The following is a 20,903-nucleotide window of genomic DNA, read 5'->3' on the forward strand; positions in this document are numbered from 1 at the left end:
ATTATCTATATAAATTGAAACAGGGCCCAAAGTAAATATGCTGTTTACTATGTAAGAAAACGATTACCTGGATGCGTCATACCGAGCAAACGATTTCGTCGTTTAAACTTGTTCTGTCTAGACACTGAGTACTTATGGTGGATGCCTAATTTGTTCATGTACATAGCGTGCAGTTTTCTGGCATCCGATGATGCCACAGTTATTGCGCTTAAAATTGGTAGTATAAATACACAGGAGTACGTACACAGGTGATTATACAAAATCGCGCGCTCTCATTGGCTCGCTATCTCGGATTATCAGCGGATAATCACCTCGACGGACAAAATGGCTGCCAGTAGTCGTTTTGCCACTGTAAATGAAGATGATTTTCGCGTTGAAATGTTTTTTTTTCTCTTTTTTGAAATAATCACCTGTGTATTTATACTAAAACAATTATTCGCCGAAGGCGAAGTGATTATCGGTGATTAGTATAAATACACAGGAGTACACAGGTGATTATACAAAATCGCGCGCTCTCATTGGCTCGCTATCTCGGATTATCAGCCGATAATCACCTCGACGGACAAAATGGCTGCCAGTAGTCGTTTTGCCACTGTAAATGAAGATGATTTTTACTTTTAAATGTTTTTTTTTCCTCTTTTTTGAAATAATCACCTGTGTATTTATACTAAAACAATTATTCGCCTCAGGCTCAGTGATTATCGGTGAATATTCACCGATAATTTACTTCGCCTTCGGCGAATAATTGTTAAGGCCACGGTACACGAGGCAATTTTTCTTGCAACTCGCATCGCAACAAACGTTGCGTTGAGTTGCGACAAAAAATTCACGTGTAACACCCCATTTTGCAACTGCAATTGTTGCGTTGCGAGTTGCGAGAAAAGTAGAACTACCCTCTACTTTTCGCAACGTTGTGAGACAAGTTGCTTGCGTGTGACATCCCCTCTGCATATCGCAACGCAATTTTGTCAGAATGGGCCAATCAGACAGGGGCACCTAACGAGAATATAGTTCAAAACCACTTAAACATAGCATTGTTAAAAGTATTTTAGTATTTAAACGGTAGATATAGGCATATTTTTATCCCCTAAAATTTTTTAATCTGTTCGGATGCCCTAGCTGAAAGTCTAGTGATCCGAAAATTATGGGAACCAAAACTTACCTTTCCGAAAATTTCAGCCAGAAAAAAAGACTCCCGAAAATTCTAGGTGACCTTTTTAGGATAAAAATCCGTTAAAAGTGGGCAATTATACCATGTTTTAAATGTTCGAAAATCCTAGGACAGGCAGGCAAGCAAGGAATTTTACAAGAAATGTTCCGAAAATTCTAGATCTCAAATCGTCTTCCGAACAGATATTTTCCGAAAATTGACGTTGGGTGCCCCTGATCAGAGCTCATCTTTTAGTGACTTAGCGCGTCCGCCAGCGTCCGCCATCTTGTTTGTTATTGTACGCGTTGCAAGTTGCGAAAGAAGTTGCCAACGTGTAACATACCCTCTGCAACTTGAAAGGTTTTTTATTCGTCATCGTTGCGTTGCGAGTTGCAAGAAAAATTGCCTCGTGTAACATGGCCTTTAAATAATTCGTATTTTCCCCTGATATGCAATTATTTGTCAGGTAAAATTACATTTTACATCAATTACAGAGACTAACACTTCAGAAGAGACATGCTGTTGCTTCAATTTCACAGAATTTAAAATCTTGATCCTTTTCCTGAGTCGGAAAACTGTAGTAAGCCACATTAAGTTAGAAATTTCGTATCTGGGAGGACAAGGATCCGTTTCTCTAAAGTCCTGAACCTTTTCAGACGTATTTTGGGTGACATAAATCCCTTACTAACATCAAAACATCTTAAGTCATGAATCTTTGCAATCCTTGTCTTTTTGCTGGTCTTGAAAACATGTTTAAAGAGTAGCTTTTCAGGACAAGCGAATCTTACTTTCACGAATTAGTTTAGATTTTCTATCACTTGAAAAAGAAGTTGGTAGTTTTTGGTAAAAGTATTCTAATATTTTACAATCTTGTTATCCTTTGGTTTAATTATTTGTACCCTTTTTGTAATCAAAGGAGAGAAACCAAAGGAAAGTGTTTGTGGTTTACAGCAGTAATCAGTCACACACGCCCCTCAACTTTTTTGCTTTTTTTGAAACTTAATTTCGGTCGATGTCAATCAATTGTTTCCATAACAATAGTCCTGTTCACCTGGCAACAGTCCAATTCATCAGGGAAACATTTGATTGAAGTCCACCCAAATTTAGTGTAGAAAAATGAAAATAAAAGTCGTTGAAGGGCGCATGTGACTGATAACTGCTGTGATACGAAAACAGTTTCTCCAATAATTTTGATCAGTTTCTTTTTTTCTCTTCTTTATCTTAATCAGCTTAAGAGGACAGGACTTTTACCCATTGACTCCCAGGGGTTCCCCATTGCAGAGTAAAGTTGTGTGGCGTTAGACAGAGTAAAATACTAAGTCTGGCCAGTTTAGGCCGGTTTGGACGTCAAAGGGTTAATGGTGTTTTAGTTTTCTTCGTTTTTTAGTTTTGTCTTCTTCGACCACCACCTCCTCTTTCTCTAATAAATCAAGTATTTTTAATCCTGGCATCTTGCTCCTCTGAAGTGTCTATTCTTCTAGCACTGCACAGGGCACATTAATTGAGTACCCTGTAAATCAACTCAAATCAATGCAAATTAAATTAATCAAACATTGGTTTTTGAGGAGTGGGGAAAACCAGAGTACCTGGAGAAAAACCCCTTGCAGTAGGGTAGAGAACCTACAAACTCAACCAACGCAACACCGAGTCTGGAAATTGAACCTGGGCCACAATGGTGGGAAGTGAGCAACCAACCACTGCACCAGCCCTGCTCCACAAATTTGATTCAAGAAGCTCTTCAGATGATTCTGGTCTGAACTAATGATTTTTGTAGAATAAATATCACCTCCTCATCAGCTGACATGTTGTACATCACCCCTTATATCACTATGTTTCAATTTATTGATCAATTTCATTGTAATCTTCATCATAAAAAGCACTTTCAATTGTATCTTTAGTGTTTTGATTTTGGATAATTGCTGGTCCAAATTTATGACTGATTTGCCTTTTTCTCTTTCTCCTTTTCCTCCTCCAGTCTGTAAAACAAAAGGGGAAGACAACCACTTTAATTCACTATTTGTTAATTCCAGTTTATCAAATCAATATATGTTGTGTTGATCAGCAGTAAAAAATGAAGAAAAATAGAACCATCCTCAGGTTCTAAATGGATAGTTTTTACACATAAAAGAATATGAATTTATTGAAAGTGGTCAGAAACTTGTTTTAAAGCATAAAAATCACTTAACCACAATCATAAGTATACATACAAATTACAAAATATCAACAAAACACAATGAAGGGTTTTTGATATTCTAAGCAGATTTTTTAAGTGGAAGCATTTTACCAGAAAATAGCATATAATGCTTCGGGTTACCGAGGTAGTTTTCTTCTTGTTTTCTTATGGCTTCTTCAAGAGAAACGAAAACATCGTCATCAAGATCAAAAATCATCATAACTCCAACACTGTTGCATGCCCGCCATGTTGTCGGCGGGTATTTTTGCATGTTGCAGGTTGCAGGTTGAGATTTCATTATAACTGGAAAACCTCTGGCACTAAAAAGAAAGGTAAAGCGATAGACTTGCCGTGACTGTTACATGAAAAGCTAACCTTTGGCCTAAAAACTTTTCTTTAGGCCTATAAATTATGCCTAAGGTTAGCTGTTCATGTAACAGTCACGGCAAGTCTATCGCTTTACCTTTCTTTTTAGTGCGCAACCTGCAACCTGCAAAAAATACCTGCCGCCATGTTGTTAGCGGCAGCAGTTAGGGTAGTACTTCGTGTAAGACTGAAGCCGATGACACCCCTAGTGCCACTCCACCAGGGCACCACTCGTATTTCGCGCATGCTCAAATGATAGCTTTCCATGTTTTTTTCTCTCTCCATAGGGAGTGACAATTTTTTCTCTCCAAAATATTTTGTTTTAAACTTTATTGTTTCAATAGAAACTTTTAAGATGGCTGAAGAATTCAAGGGAAAGCACGTTGTAATCTTGAGTCGAAGTTGCCTGTTGTTATCAAGTGAAGAACGCCAACAGCAAATGAACGACGAAATTGACTCACTGTCAAAAAACGGCAACTTTGAATTACACTTTACTTCACATCGGAATCATACGAGTGAAATGCTGGGAGCAATTCCTAAAGGGTATGTTTATTACAGCCACTTCCGAGTTTTATGTTGGTATCGGCCCCTTAGTCGTACGCGCCCACCAACGTCGTTCCCAGGGTCTCTCATCTTAACGCCTGGGGCTCGCTCGAGAGACCCTGAGAACGAGGTTGCGTGCCCACAAGAGCCTCGGTCGAGGCCATCTTACTACAATCGTGGTCAGAAGTTGTGAAGGTTGCGCGCATCACTTCACTTTACACCTAATTCGACTAGTCTAACTATTGGCTGATCTATTTGGGAAACAGCATGCTCTCGTGCCCCCCCCCCCCCCCCCCATTCCCCCATTCCCCCATATTCAGTGTTGGAAGAAAAGTCACCATTTTTGTTGTGGAAAATCCAACATTGAATATGGGTAGGGGGATTATCTCTAAAGTGATGCTACCTTCCCAACACTTTTGTCCATGATTTTAGTTTACCTAAATAGTAGAAGTGCTGCCAAGGGTAAGGGAGATGTTCAAGTATGCTTGCCGTAATGTAAAGTGCCTATGAAGTAAAATCTTTTGCTTATTTTATAGACTAAACATGTCTCATTACGACAATAAATGACAAATTTCAATCCTGCATTAAATAGACACAGCAGCAAAATTAGAGGATATCATTTTGTGCCTTACTTGACGTAGATTACTGCTGCTAAGTTTAAAAAACACCCATGCAATATTTTCGGAGATATTCTCAATTTTGTGATTTATTACAGTCCTGTGTACAGTTTGTGACATCATCAATATTTGAACAAAAACTTGAATTTCTCTGGAGCAGAGAAATCACCATTCTTCATCATTCTGAAAGGTCTTTAAAGGAAGCAAAAGATATTTTTTACTTCATAGGCACTTTAACGATGTTTCGTGTGTGGAATAGGCCATTTCCAAGTTGCTGTTTGCCTCTGGTTTAAAATGAGTCTTGCTGCTAAACCATTTAAGTGATAATAAGTTTCATTTCCATGAAAATACACCTCTCATTTGCATTTGAATGGTTGTGCACAAGGACTCGCTTTGAAACCAAGACAAACAGCAACTCAGAAATGGGCTATTGGAGGGAGATTTAACTAGTTCACCTAAATGGTAGAAATGCTGCCGAGGGAAGGGAGATATTCAATTGTGCTTGGGGTAATTTAGGACTGTTTGTGCATGGAATTGAATGGAGATTTTAATAAGTCTTGAACGGGCAAATAATTACTTACCATTGTTGAAAAAGTGTTGACGGGCTTGCGCGACTCCTGCCATTCGCAAGCGATTCTAAAATCTATGCCTTCAAAAGTTAACTCTGACTAAGGTGTCTTTTAACGGCTTTCCTTTGCGATATGATAGTATGGGTGGCTCCTGTAATAAATACTTCTCTAAGGTGCGGTTGGTTTTGAATAATGTGCCATTTCCCTATAAATATGTTCTTAAGGTAAGGTAAAGCCGGGTGGTATTGTGTAACAAAAGGCAATATTTTCATTTGTGTGCTGTTGTCTTTGTTTTCAAGTGACCTCTCTCTATCCGTAAAGTTAACTTCAGAGAGGAATTTTTCTGAAAATTTATTTGGGTATTTATTGTTGAAAGGGTGGCTACACGCTTACACATTTGTTGTATGTTGGACAAGATGTTTGATCGAAATCAAAATATTCTTCCCACAAAAAATGTTGAACAAACGTCATCAAACATGCATGCTACACGGTCTGACACAAGCCTGCTCCAGACGCCAAGATTCCCAATTAAAGAATATTAAATTGTTTCTGTACTCAGTGATAGAACGCCTCAGCAACGTCGACTGAAAAGCCACGCGCAAGGATTTATTGGTAAAGAATTTTTTTTAAAAAATCGTTCTCCACGTGCGCACGTGCACACGTGCGGCACACTTTTCACATCATGTCTCGTCTTGCGCTAAACAACAAGTTACTCTAAACTGCTAAATGTAACCATTGGGCGACAACGTCAACATTTTCTTGAACAGCGTTGCTACCAACATTGTAAAGTGCGACCAAGATGGACTGCCACGAAGGCGCAGATGTTTAATTTCAAAGTGACGTCAGTTTTCTTCGGCACTACCATCATCGTGCTAAAGCGCCCAAATAGTGATCGTAAGTAAAGAGAACTTTGTTGCCCGTGTAGATTATGACCAGCAAATGCGAGTCTAGTTTTCGCGGAATTGAACGTTTCTGTTTAAATTAACGAGTGTGAAAGTCTTGGTCTGACCTCCTGAAATTTTACAATATCTCTGAAAGTTGTGCGAAACGACTGCTAAGTTCGTGTCGCGTCTACTTACTGTGTTCATATCGCGTCAAGATGCTTTTGCTAGTATGCGTATTCTTTTCTTTTTAAGTGATCATAGAAAGACAAATGAAATACCAGGTTAAGGGACACATCAGAAAATCTCTCTCACATTCTCGAATCTCCGGCCACTATTGTCACATGTCTCGTTCATAAAAGGACGCATCTTTGAGAAGACGAAAGTGACCGTGTATTGATGGTTTGCAACCAATCTCTAGAGACACAGATAACAATGATGTAATGTACAATTGCTGGTGGACGAACAGAAGGAGTTAATGAGAGATCTTTTGTTTTTCGTCCACCGACATTGCGGCGATGACGTCACTTGAAAACCAGGTTAAAATACGTATTACTAAAGCCTGGTTCACAATGTGACATAAGCATAAGGCTAGCATAAGCATAAGTATCAGCTGTGTAAACCGGGAGTAACATAAGCATAAGAAAAAGGAATCCTTTCCAATTTCTTTTGCTTATGCTTATGCTTCTATGTCACATTAATAATTGTGTAAAGCGGTGCAACATAAACATAAGCACAATGCCGTCCGCAATTTTGGAACGTGGTTCGTCCCATTTCTCCTGTAAATTTTTTTTCTGGATCTAACTGCGCGTGCGCATGTCACTTCTTTTATGCTTATGCAACAAGTGTGAACTTCGTTATGCTTAAGCTATGCTTATGTCGCATTGTAAACCAGGCTTAATTTATATGAGACATCAGCTTTTTGATTTCTGTCTGACTTAACAGAAAAGGCTGTCGATAACACTGAGGAGTGATCCGTTTTCACTAGTGAAAACGCTTTACTGTCTCTCGGAAGGTAGGGTACGTTGTACCCATGTAGTGAATTTGAAGAAGTTAGATTTTTTTTTCTGGTACTGACGTCGATCTCTGTTCTGACCAAAAACAAGAAAGGAAATAGCCTGCTTCACAGCCGTTTTTTCGGTCGTCGCGCAACGCTCCTCCCCACTAATGGGGAGTTAGTGGGGAGGAGCGTCGCGTGACAACACTACAAACGACTGTGTAGCAGACTAGAAAGGAAATGAAGTGAAAGGAAAATAAAAAGTATACAAAGCGGGGTTTTACGTCAGTAGCTGAAAAGCTGAATATTATACTAATTGGAGGTGTGTAATTATAATTATTTTATATTAAATTACGTAAACGGTATTAATAATCTCGGTTCGTGTTATGAATTATTGACAAATTTTAAGAATTGACCTGCTTCTGGGAATCTAAACTAATTGCAGGCAGCCCAGGTTCATTGTGAGAAAATAAAAGCATATTGGAAATATGCAGAGATACCGATTGATATTGCCACAAATAGTAGAAACAAAGGAACCAAGGACAGCTCAGTGCTTGAGCATCCGAAATAGAACTGAAATCGCGTGAAATCAGAGAAATAGCGAGGCGATTCGGAGCTACCTTAAATTTTCGAAAATCTCGAAACACGAGAAAACCTTTCCAAAAGACTCGAAGCGCTTTTCAGTTAAAATTTCGGTAAATTCATCTGGCAAATGGGACAGCATTTTCCGGTTGACCGCGTGCTGGAGTTGTTCCGGAATTCCGGAACCTTTTGGACCACTTCACGAGATATACCCAAATTCTCGAAATTTGTTTCCGGGATATTTCTGTACCATCTGATTCCTTACCCGGTAACCAACTCAGTTCCTAGAGTAGTCTGGGACGCCAACATCGCCTTGACGTCTCGTAAGAATTATCCCCAAGAAAGTGTTACCTGGCAGGTAAAAAACACAGGTCACAGGTCCAGGTCGCAAGTCATTATTTTGCCAAGACAACGTATCCTAAGCAACCATTGAAGGTAACCTTAGGCCTAATTAGACCTAAACAAAAGTTTTTGGGGCAAATGTTAACATTTGTAAACGGTTCGCGTTGTTTCTGCATTGGTAAAACAATGACCTGTGACCCGAGACCTCTGACCTGTGTTTTGTACCTGCTCAGCTTTACCGCCGTAATTTTTATTTGCTCAAAGGGCGACGTAATCAATCCCTCACCAGAACCAGGCACTTTATGGTCTCTGCAGTGGAAAATTATGCAAGTCACTCTGACAGTCAAGTAAAACAAAACGATCCAACGGAAGATATACATACATAAAGAGGACTATGGAGGAAAAAAACACGGCAGTTGTCGACGGAGGAAGTATTGCATGAAATCAAGTTTACTACACATTCATAGGTAAACGAAAAACAACAACAAAAGTTACTTTATAACTTGTTTTATTTACTTGTGCAATTCTCACTAGAAACAAAGAATGACTTTTAAGGGAAACATTGTTACGCATAGCAGTTAACAAAAACGCCATACGTAATTTTTAATAACACTTTTGTCGTGTTTTCGTAATAAGTATGTTTAAGGACGGTGCCTACTAATTCAAAGATATTTTTGCCACGTTTACGATTATGTAGGAAATATAGATCTTTTGTGTTATCAAGAGAAAATGAGGGGACAGAGAGGGAGGCTCAAGGCGTTGGCCGGGATATGTTATGTCCACGAAAGTTATTTTTAGACGAGCGGAAGTCTTTGTTCTAGCGGAAGTCTGTCTTCTGAGACGTCCGAATGCAGTCTTGCCTCGCTCTCAGGTTCTTAGTCAAAAGAGAAAATGATGGCGCACGTGGAAGGCTGATGAATATATATTTTCTTTCAAACATCGGACCGAGGTTGGCCTGCACGCAGACGTCTCGGAAAACTTCCGCTCGTCTAAAAATAACTTTCGTGGACATGACATATCCCAAGGGCTGGACCGGGAGCCTCCTTCTCTGTCCCCTCATTTTCTCTTGATGTTATTGAAATCCAAAAAGAAAATTGGGGTTAACCACGCATTTTTCAAAGATAATTAATGAAATAATATTTGTAAAAAGCTTTAAAATACAAGGCGATGTATGGCGTTCTTTCTCAAACTGAAGCTTAATTATCTCTCAAAAATGCATGGTTACCCCCCAATTTTCTTTTTGGATACCAAGAGTACTTACTAAGATCTACTTTCTCCGGATAGTTTTAAACCGCGCAAAAATATCCCTGTATTAGTGAGCATCACCGAAGGAAACCCGAGTATCTCAAGATGCGCAGAACGTAAGAACGTATGCGCAATAACAATGGTAGGCACCATGATTTTCAATATCATACAATATTATTAATAAGTGGTGCACAACTGAGGATCCTATGCAACAACAGGTTTCAAAATTAACTGACGCACTTCACCTTCTTGGGACGTTATTGACTTACCCAATTTTCCTCACACGCTGCAGGCCCCTCCCCCCTTATCAATTTTTGTTAGCAGCACAAAAAATGCTGGCAACTTGAACAGTTAACCTTGAAAAGGGGAGAGGGAGGGGGGAAGTGGGAAAGGTTGGAAGTTCTAGATCCAGTGGTAATTGAAAGCTAGAAAAGGTGTTTTTTTAACGGGTGTGTGTCACTAATTTTGCAACCTGTTGTAGTTCCCATAATACATAATTATTATGGACTATTTTGCAATGTTAACTAACTGCCAGACAGAGTCCCATCGTAATATTCACTTCGTTAAAAAAAAAACAACGGAATCACAGTTCCACGATGATCGTCACGCAGTCATGCAGCGTTCTTTTTGCTTGTTTGTTCGTGTTGTTGTCAATGTTGTTGTCTGATATACCTCAAACGGTTTGTAGTAAAGTCAGTCGCATAGGAACTTGCTAGCCAATTCTATTCGGACTTCAAGGGATCGAATCCAATTTTACGAGAAAAAGCACAACCACACTTAGAACAATTTTGCGAAAACAAGCAACTGAGAACGTTTGCGTGACGACCATAGTGGAATTATGGCTATGTTCTGTTTCGTTTTACTTGTATTGCGGAGAAGTCTCTTACGAAGTAAACATTAAAATGTGGTTTTAAAATGTGGAGCTCGGCGAGTCTTCAGTGTTTCTAGGTGATTCGCACCTGCGTACGAGCCAAGGATCCTGTAGATTTTCAGATTTTTATTCGTCGTAGCTGCTCGATCTATATGTCGTTGAACTAGTCGACTGAAAGGAAAATATTACAGAAGTAGATTAATGTTTTGGAATGCCGGCGATAGGCTAAAAGAAGAATGCAACTGATTTCTTGAATATATTACAATTTGTGTCTTCTAATCTACACGATCTTATGGTTTGATTTCTTCTATTGATTGTCTTTAACGTTCTTGATCGGAGGAAAGTGAAAAAGTAATTTGCGCGTTTGCAGTTTCGATTTATATATTTCTGAATTTTTAATTAGTTGTCACCTTTCAACTCATGCAAACTTGCTGTGGTAAATAAAATTGCAAATATAGTTCCATACATTAAAACAATTAGGCGACATAACTTAACGCGCGAAGCGCGAATTACTTAGTTTAACGTATTAAATTTCAGTCGGAAATTCTTTTCGAAAAGCAAACTTATATTTTTTGACTAATTTCCAAGATAAATGAAGGAAAGATGCCGAACATTAAAAAATAACAGTATGGGAGAATAACTACAAAAATTGAAACGAAAAAATTTTGAAAAAACATGACACTCCGACCCCGACCCCGGCCCCGGCCCCGGCCCCGGCCCCGCGTTTTGGCTACTACCACTTTTTTGTAAGTGTCACTAAACCATTGTTCAACGCTTCCGTAAACAATGCCTGGCAATACGAATAAAGGTAACACTTAGCTATTGTACCTGTACATGACCGTCCATCTACAGTAAAGCCTGGCTTGCATGTGCAGTTGAAGTTTCCAGCCGTATTTGTACAAGTTGCATTTTCATTGCAATCATGGCTCCCGGTTCTGCATTCATCGACATCTGAATACCAAGAAAGGGATACAGGTACTCAATTAACGATTTTTAAATCCTTTTGATAAAAATCATCCAGCAGTTGATCTTTGTTTACCATCGTCACTGAACAAGCATGACTATTTGAACAAGGCCTTGACTTACGAATGTGGCCAACTACAAAAAAAAATTTTCTCATATTTTATATGAGAGTTTATGCTTCTGAAAAATAGTATGCTAAAAAATTCGCAGCTCAAAATGAACCACTGATATTTTCTGGCAATACCCGTTTCGCCTATGTTGGCATTCTTACATAGTGTGCAGGTTATGCAATAGATGACTTTTGCGGAGATGCATGTAAAGTGGTCAGTGATTTTAACGGATCGATTCGGTGCTGAGATCCTAACCATGTTAGAAATAAAAACTTTCAGTCGAAGGCATCATTTTATCTACAAGCGTACACTACAAACCAACAGATTCCCATAACTACTTGTTGCATTCGTCCTATCATCCACAACACGTAAAAACGCCATCCCATTCTCTCAATTTCTTAGACTAAGACCCCTCTGTAGTGACGAGTCCAATTTTAACAGCAAGTGCGAGGAAATGTGCCAGTTTGTATTTGGGAAAACATCGTGCCCAAGAAATCGATCGCGAAACCGCACTCCAAACGTCACAGAACGAAGAAACCAACAGAATTCCATTCACCCTCACGTATCATCCACAAACCTTGCAGTCAAAAATGTGATTCTCAAAAATTTCAAGATTCTCCGCAATGATCCTGAAAGTAAACATATATTTCCTCCACCACTACTTATTTCATTCAAACGCGACAAAAACATAGGTAACTTTCTAGTTAGGAGCGCAATTAAATCTGACAACCAACCAAGAACTTTCAAATGTACATGCACACGATGCAAAACTTGTCCTTTTATTTCTAACATGGTCAAGATCTCAGGACCGAATCGATCCGTTAAAATCACTGACCACTTTACATGCATCTCCATTCATGTCATCTATTACATAACCTGCACACTGTGTACGAAGACCTACATAGGCGAAAGAGGGAGAAGATTGGCGGACCGCTTTTGCGAATACCTACGTGATGTGGAAAAAACGACACAGTCCTAATCACTCCCACCACAACATGACAATTTGCGGCCTATCCTTAGACCACGCGAACAAACAAAGCCGCAAGAATTTGGAACAAAAATTCATCTTTCAACTAGGCACACCCTATCCTCACGGAATCAATGAACGCCTCTCATTCCATTAATTTATTCACAAATTCGTGTTACTATATTTCCACCAATGGCAAAGCTCCTCCACACCCGCATGAAAACCAACAACACCCACAATTCCTCAATTCGCTCTGACGAAGGGGCTAACGTTAACGCTCGAAACGTCAGCTTTTCAAATCGTTCACGGTGGTAACAGAGGTTTTGCACGGTAGCCATGTTGCATTGCAGGAACAAAATATTCTTTTTCCTATGGGAACAAATGTTCTTTCTAATGCAAAACATTTTCATTGTTCCCGCCATGCAACATGGCTGCCGTGCAAAACCTCTATTCGGCCTTTATCAACACGTTTGATAAAACCAAATTTTCCTGTTTCACTCTCCCACCGACGCAGTTCTACGGTTTCTTTAGAAACTAGAAATTTGTGAACTACACTTAGCCTTAATACTTAATATGGCATTTAATCAGCTATGACAAGCCTTGAGATAAAATGACATTATGATCATGTCACTATGTTTGTTTTTATCATTTCTTATCCAGCCCGGCTCCTAGAATAATTGTGAATTATAACGACAGTAATGAACAAGAACAGGGAAGAATCTAAATAACGAGATGAGAGAAAAGAACAAAATGGCTACCTTCCCGGCATCCATAGAGTTCCACCCTCATTGATATGTGACCATGCCAAGCTGTTGGTTGGAAACGGATGAACTTCATCTCAATTGGCGAGTTGAGAACATTCTCAACGACAGTGTCGCGGTCTGAGTTTCCAGTGAACTCCTGGGTAAAAAACAAAACAAAGCGAGAAACTGTTACACATTTGCACCGTCGTCATCTCGTCAGCTGCTATACTAGCTATGCTGTTATTCAGATATCAATCATGATTCCCTCGCCAGATTTAATAGTCACTGGTTTCGTTTTATCTTATGATGATTCATGGCAAGAATAACGGAATTGAGAGCCTGAAAAATACTAATCAAAGAAAAAGCAATGATGATAATGATAACGATAATAATAATAATAATAAAGATAAGAATGACAAAATTGATCATGATAATGATCAAGAGTATATAATAACGACAAAAATTATATGATGAGATAAGCGAACAAAGAAACCCTAACCTTAAATTTCATTAAGATACTTTAAAAAATGAATCTCAGTGTCAAGAGCTCTTGCCCTATTAAGACTGCTGGTGGAGGGGTCCAACTGGCTGCACAAGGCTTTAACTATTATAATTTTATTTTTGAAACATTGAAACAAAGTCCCAACGATTCACTGTGACATTTTTTCTCTAACGTAACTTGATGTTTTCATGGCAACTAAATTATTAACGCTCTTCGGATGGCTCAGAAACTAAACAAAAAACGTTTTACAACATGGCTATTTGTAATTTTGGGGAAATAAGGGATAGTTTGCCACAACTACACTTGTTAATAGCTAGTCTGAAAAGGGCGTCGTTTTCGTGCCAGTGTTACTATTTATAGACCTATTTCAGTAATTCCCAAATCTGGAGGACAAAACAATGGTTGTTCTTTCCCCTGACAGAAACAATCCTTTCAGATGGAAAAAAATCTTATTGTTTTGTCCTCCAGTCTGGGAATTAACTGAAGGGGGTCGACTATACGCAGGAGCTATTGTTTAAGGCCTTATTTTTTTCGTTTTTAGCTGGTTTTCTTGTCCCCACCCACATTTCAATTCGTAATCAGGAATTTATTAACCATCGATTAATAAGTTGTGCGAAACTTACATTCAATTACTCGTTCTCATGAACAATAACAATAATAATGTCAATAGACCTAATCGGCTAACTCAATGTTGTACCCAATTCAAACCCTTTGGGAATAAAACGTTTTGTTCCAGGTATTTCCATATCATTTAAATATGAATGCTACATTATCATGCAAATACAATACACAATGAATCTTAGTCCCGGGAGATTTGAATTGGGTACAACATTGAGTTAGCCGATTAGGTCTATGGATTTAGTACCAAAGCACTAATTGGGGACACTAATGAAATTAACTCAAAACCGGAGTACGTGGAGAAAAATCTCTCGGAGCAGAGTAGAGAACGAACAATCTCAAACCCACATATGACGCCGAGTTTCTGGAACGAACCGGGGCCACAATGGTCTGAGACGAGTGCTCTCACCATGATTGCGCCACCACTGCTCCTTTTGTGAGTCTGCGAAAACGAAACTCAATGTACTTTGCTGGGTAACAACTATTGTCTTGTGAAATCAACGGATGTAGACTGACTAAATGTACACGGCTACCTCCTACGAATATGTTTCCTGTTGGGGGACTAGTTCATATCTGCTCAGTCTGCGTTCCTAAAGTCTCATTTTACTTTCCAGGAGTAACTGAATAGTTCAAAGCAACATATATGAAATATTTGTTTTAACCTTCACTACTCCTTGCTCCTTGTAGTATTGGAAAGTCACATTATCGTTACTGTACTGCAGCTTGTACTTGGTCACCCACTGAGTGTGGACTCCATAAGGCCAACTGGGGTTGTAATTTCTTCCTTGCGTTGCGACACGGGTTATTATGGCGTTACCCAGATAAATCTGCAGCCATTGATTGACATTATTGAGAGCGGCTGCCCAAGCTCCTGCCTTGCTTGTGGTTTCTTTATAGTACAGTCTTCCTTGACTGGGGCCATTGTTGCTATCCCATTGTGAAGAGGCTCCAATTTGCAAGTCTGAGATTAGACCACTTTCCATGCCGAGATTAAAATCACACTCTAGAAAGGAAAACAAACAACATGCATGATTTTAGCTCAGATTTACAGGAAAGCCACGAGATTTTACATGAAAGTCATTTATGTTGATGACCCATAAACCTAGCCTCCCATGCAGTCGTTTTTAGTGGAGTCGGATTTCACCTCCTCCTAAAAACAATGGCTTGGGAAGCCACCATTTAAACTTTATTCTGGAAGCAAACGAATGTACAGACAAAGGACGAAGAATATGAGGGGGGTAGTAATAATGCCCTTGTGGATGTACTGAGAGACGTGTGATCACTCGAGGAATCTATTATGTTAGAATTATTTTTCATTGAACGAAATGATATATATGAAATGGACCATATATTGACCCTGACTCCGGTTATGAAATCAAGTGAAGCTATAACCTGCAATCATGACCTCCCTTCCTACTTATCATTTTGGGGAAGCAGGGCATGATACATTTTCTGTACGGATCGCATGTGAAAAAGTCGAAAAATTGGCCTTTTTGTCTGATTGGCCGAGAAACAATAGAGCTCTTGGAGCCTCGCTCCGATTGGTTACAGAAATGCAAATCATACTTAAGTAAAATCAGTTAACATCTGATCATATTATGGTCGTCGAGAAGGATTTGAACAGGAATGATGTTTGGATTTGTTTACAGCTGCTGTTGCCTCGACTTCAGAATTTTTTCAAAAATCTTTAAAGGATGAGCAGGGAGAATGCATCCGAAGCATGGTTTGTCTGAAAGAAGATATTGTAGTTGTATTTCCAACGGGATTTACAGTCCCGAACCTCTTGAAAAAATGCATCGTTCCACTTCCACCGACTCGAAAGTGTTGTAGTGGTGGTAAATCCTTTGGAATGTATTCGGAAGCAACAAGTCGTGAATCCAAAAAGAGCCGAATAGAACTTAATGCTGCCACAATCGCGGAATCAGCCGAGCTTGACAGAGAAATTCGGCATTGTTTACGGAAGCGTTGAACAATGGTTTAGTGACACTTACAAAAAAGTGGTAGTAGCCAAAACCCCGGGCCGGGGCCGGGGTCGGGGTCGGGGTCGGGGTGTCTTTTTTTTTCAAAATTTTTTCGTTTCAATTTTTGTAGTTCTTCTCCCATACTGTTATTTTTTAATGTTCGGCATCTTTCCTTCATCTATGTTGGAAATTAGTCAGAAATATAAGTTTGCTTTTCGAAAAGAATTTCCGACTGAAATTTAATACGTTAAACTAAGTGATTCGCGCTTCGCGCGTTAAGTTATGTCGCCCAATTGTTTTAATGTATGGAACTATATTTGCAATTTTATTTACCACAGCAAGTTTGCATGAGTTGAAAGGTGACAACTAATTAGAAATTCAGAAATATATAAATCGAAACTGCAAACGCACAAATTACTTTTTCACTTTCCTCCGATCAAGAACGTCAAAGACAATCAATAGAAGAAATCAAACCATAAGATCGTGTAGATTAGAAGACACAAATTGTAATATATTCAAGTTGCATTCTTCTTTTAGCCTATCGCCGGCATTCCAAAACATTAATCTACTTCTGTAATATTTTCCTTTCAGTTGACTAGTTCAACGACATATAGATCGAGCAGCTAGCTAGTACGAATAAAAATCTGAAAATCTACAGGATCCTTGGCTCGTACGCAGGTGCGAATCACCTAGAAACACTGAAGACTCGCCGAGCTCCACATTTTAAAACCACATTTTAATGTTTACTTCGTAAGAAACTTTTCCGCAATACAAGTAAAACGAAACAGAACATAGCCATAATTCCACTATGGTCGTCACGCAAACGTTCTCAGTTGCTTGTTTTCGCAAAATTGTTCTAAGTGTGGTTGTGCTTTTTCTCGTAAAATTGGATTCGATCCCTTGAAGTCCGAATAGAATTGGCTAACAAGTTCCTATGCGACTGACTTTACTACAAACCGTTTGTGGTAAATCAGACAACAACATTGACAACAACACGAACAAACAAGCAAAAAGAACGCTGCATGACTGCGTGACGATCATCGTGGAACTGTGATTGTGTTGTTTTTTTTTTTTTTAACGAAGTGAATATTACGATGGGACTCTGTCTGGCAGTTAGCGTGTATTCCATAATCTCCAATTTTAGCAATTTCGGAAATTCTCTTAATTTCGAACAACAAACTTCGATTTTCGGAAAGACATAAAATGCCTTTCATAGCTTCCGTAGGTTCCTCAATATTTTTGACTAATTGCCACCATAAATGACAGTCATTCGAGAATTACGACAAAATGACACAAAATTTTGGAAAAAAAGACACCCCGACCCCGACCCCGACCCCAGCCGTTTAAGAATGCAAGGCGTGTGTACGCCACAAAATTAATATGCAGCACTGGAGTTTTGGGCTTTCAGACTTTTGAACTCGTGTTTTGCATAAACAAGAAGCTGCATTTACACGTTAAAATTTTGAGGTTGTGAGTAAATGACGTCACTTTCCCGTAGATCCAACCCTCTGAGGTCCAATCAGTCAGTTTTGAACGTCAGTAATGGCGGACCTTGAAATCCAAAACTTTCACTCAAAGTAAACAGCCTTTGGATAAAAATTCAAAGCTCAAAATTTGGCCACTCAGGTGTTAAGCAAACACACTTTTAAAATTTGAAAAAAAAGGAAGTAATTTTTTGAACATAAGTAACACTTTAACTCCTTGTGATTTTGCTCCAAACAGGCCGCACAAGTTGCATTAAGTTTCCCGAATTGCCATTTTCCTAATGGTTGATTCCTAGTGATTCCTGAGTAGTTCAAGTCCTTTTACGGTGGGCGCTAACAGCTAGTTTTGCACTTTATATCGAAATTACGATTTTGTCAGTTTGCCCCTACAGAGGACTTCAGCCACCAGGGACTCAGTGGGAACTTACCATTAGCAAAATGCGCCGCAGGCAGTTGATTGTCCAGCGGCCGAGCTCATGAGAGGAATGGGTTTATTAAACAAATAGATTCCATGTTGCCGTGCATCTGTTCAGTAATAGATCACAGACGACGTCAAAATGTGATAAGGACAAAAAAGTGCAGCGGAGTGTGTCACTGATGTTCTTACCACATTTTGACGCCATCTGTGATTTATCACTAAACATACGCTCGCCAAAAAATATAATTTTTACCACAATTGCTTGTAATCCCGCAATCTGATTGGCTAATTGGCCGTTGTCGATAAGAGTCTGGACAACCCTGCCGCGTCATGCTCGCGTCAATTTGTCAGGCAAAGTAATAGCCAATCAGGAACCCTCATTTTGGGAAATAAACCAATCGTATTGCGAGAAAGTTATAGACAACGCTTGCTCTTTCTTTGTATCATAAGTTTGGTCTCCCTCTGAAATAAACACTTTCTTTGGCGTTGAATATTGTGGTAAAAAACAAATCGAAAGCGGTTCGGCGTTGGCTGCACCTCGTGAGTCCACAACATTTTGACCACCGTGATGACGAATATCGTTGTCGATAAGAGTACGGACAACACTGAACCCCTTTCGATTTGTTAAATACTTGTTTTATAAAATAAAGAATTAAAGTTTTGATGATGACGTCAGCTTTGCGTTTGTCCTCTAATAGATCATAAGGTGAGAAACCAATGCGTGCATTATTGAGCTTATTATATAAACCTTGATTGAACTAAGAAAGTGGTTTGCATTCCTTTTTTGAAGAACATTCATTTTTGCATTAAGAAGCAGGCTGTGACCTCATCTCATGGATACACCCATACCTCACTCTAGCTTGTGGGAGGGGTTAACAAAGCTTAAATCAGACGCGGCGACAAGAGTGGTCTACGACAAGCCCGTGTTGTATCGGTCTCTGGAAAACTTGTCACAGTACACGATGCTTTAATTTGAATGCTTTGAATTGTCTTACTACAGTCCACCCCTTTTGTTTCTGACAAAAAATAATGGCTCAGCTCTAAACGAACTAGTGATATTTCCAATACGAATAAAAGGAACACTACTGCTATTGTACCTGAACATGAAAGTCCATCACCAGTAAAGCCTGTCTTGCATGTGCAGTTGAAGGTTCCAGCCGTATTTGTACAAGTTGCATTTTCATTGCAATCATGGCTCCCGGTGTTGCATTCATCGATATCTACATGAGAAAAGGTGAAAGGTACTCAAAGTTTCAAAGTTTGATAAAAATCATCCAGCAATTCACTTTGATCTTTGTTTCACCATCATCAACTATGATGACTGTTTGAAAGGCGCCTCAATGACTTTGAATTTGAATGTGGCTATAACAGCGAGAGAAATACCATCCTATTTTATATCGGACTGATACTTTTGACCAACCTTTGGCCAAAAAAGCGAAGGTCGAAATGAACTCATGCTATTGAATTTCCAATACGGCTAAAAGCGAGGAACACAACTGCTTTTGCACTTGAACATGAAAGTCCATTTTTAAAGTCACTTCTGCTTTCGCAAAACCTTCTCTTTCCTTCTTCAACTTTAATTTTTTAATAGCTGCCACACTTAAACGTTGTACGTTCCTAGGAAAGCAGCAAAAAAAGGTGATGACATTAGCCTGTCCTTACCGTTTTCGCACTTTTCTCCTGTAAATCCCGGTGGACACTCACAGGCATAGTTCTTCTCAGTGTATCCCAAAAGACACTTTCCATTCTTGGGGCATGGATTGTAACAGCAAGGATTCTGATGAGGTAAGATAATCATAATATATCGAATTCAGTTCAGAGCACGAAGTTCCTTGGCTCAAATGTATGAGTCGCGAGATATTTGCCTTACTTTTTGGTTTGCCTTGCCTGTTAACATATACTTAATAGTTTCCCAACACTGTAGTAGATTAAGATATCGAAAAATCGTTTTATAGGATTAGCCATGTCATTTCCACGTTTTGCTGCACTATTGGTGAGTGTAATTAGTTTCACATCCTATAAGCGAATCACTTTTGATGCGGGAAGTAAAAGCTGAGATAAAACTGAGATTTAGCCTGACAACAAAAGCAAAACAATACCCACACCACTTCAGTTATGCTGAGAAGGGGTGAAAACTGGCCCAATCGTTTCAATTTAACATGAGATACCTTTGCGGCTCTGTATGTCCAACCCTGTCTTGGCTTGAGATCTTTCGGGTGCTGGCAGTGGTCCGAATCACTCAGTTCACAGATGACGCTGCTTGGAGATTTTCCGCTACCAATGTTGACAGACACACACTTGTTTTCCAAGAGACACCAATGTTCACATCCGTATTTTCCCACGGTGAAATTCATAAACACGTGTCCTTGAAAGTATTGGCCCGTTTGTACAGGAAGAAGGTGGATGGTTCGACGGGAACAATCTATGCAGAATGACACAAGTCACTGACGCTTATCTAGTGCAAATGTTGCAATTTTACACAAACAAATTGGGAAATTTGAAGACATCACTAACAGCCGAAGGTCACAAATATTGGCGGGAAATAAGTAAAGTAAAGTAAAGTAAGTAAGTAAAACTTTATTTATACACGCTTGCCCCGTCAACTTAATAATTATCCCTAAAAGCTGATTTCCACAAGGGGCGTGGGGTTACAATAAAATGAGCAAAGCGAACAACTTATAACTATTTACAATTATTTACAGTTTGTTTTTTGTTTTTTTGTACTTACTACAAATTACCAGCTAATAATTCTATTCACTAAAAATATTTCTACTTTCTCCATAGTAGGAGAGGAGCAAAAA

The 20,903-nt window shown here is 39.2% G+C and overlaps 1 protein-coding gene across 1 annotated transcript; it reads right to left on the reverse strand.

Moving 5' to 3' along the window:
* Positions 1–8,891: 8,891 nt before the first annotated feature.
* Positions 8,892–20,456, reverse strand: LOC138027510 (EGF-like repeat and discoidin I-like domain-containing protein 3). The gene is made up of 7 exons (XM_068875064.1): positions 20,271–20,456; positions 19,765–19,879; positions 19,200–19,322; positions 14,902–15,242; positions 13,135–13,276; positions 11,165–11,287; positions 8,892–10,507 (listed from the first exon to the last, which is right to left on the reverse strand). Exons 1-7 carry the CDS (start codon positions 20,454–20,456, stop codon positions 10,500–10,502), a joined length of 1,038 nt encoding a protein of 345 aa, XP_068731165.1. The 3' UTR covers positions 8,892–10,499.
* Positions 20,457–20,903: the final 447 nt, after the last annotated feature.

Source organism: Montipora capricornis, chromosome 12 (assembly GCF_036669925.1).
Source record: "Montipora capricornis isolate CH-2021 chromosome 12, ASM3666992v2, whole genome shotgun sequence".
NCBI lineage: Eukaryota > Metazoa > Cnidaria > Anthozoa > Scleractinia > Acroporidae > Montipora > Montipora capricornis.

What these genes read in the sequence shown, in the direction of transcription:
- LOC138027510 (XM_068875064.1), bottom strand. Translation starts at nt 20,456, where the DNA reads ATGAATTTCACCGTGGGAAAATACGGATGTGAACATTGGTGTCTCTTG. An exon ending in AGGAGAAAAGTGCGAAAACG is followed by an intron (nt 19,323 to 19,764) that starts GTAAGGACAGGC and finishes TTTCTCATGTAG; the next exon opens with ATATCGATGAATGCAACACC. An exon ending in TGATGGACTTTCATGTTCAG is followed by an intron (nt 15,243 to 19,199) that starts GTACAATAGCAG and finishes TTTCCTTTCTAG; the next exon opens with AGTGTGATTTTAATCTCGGC.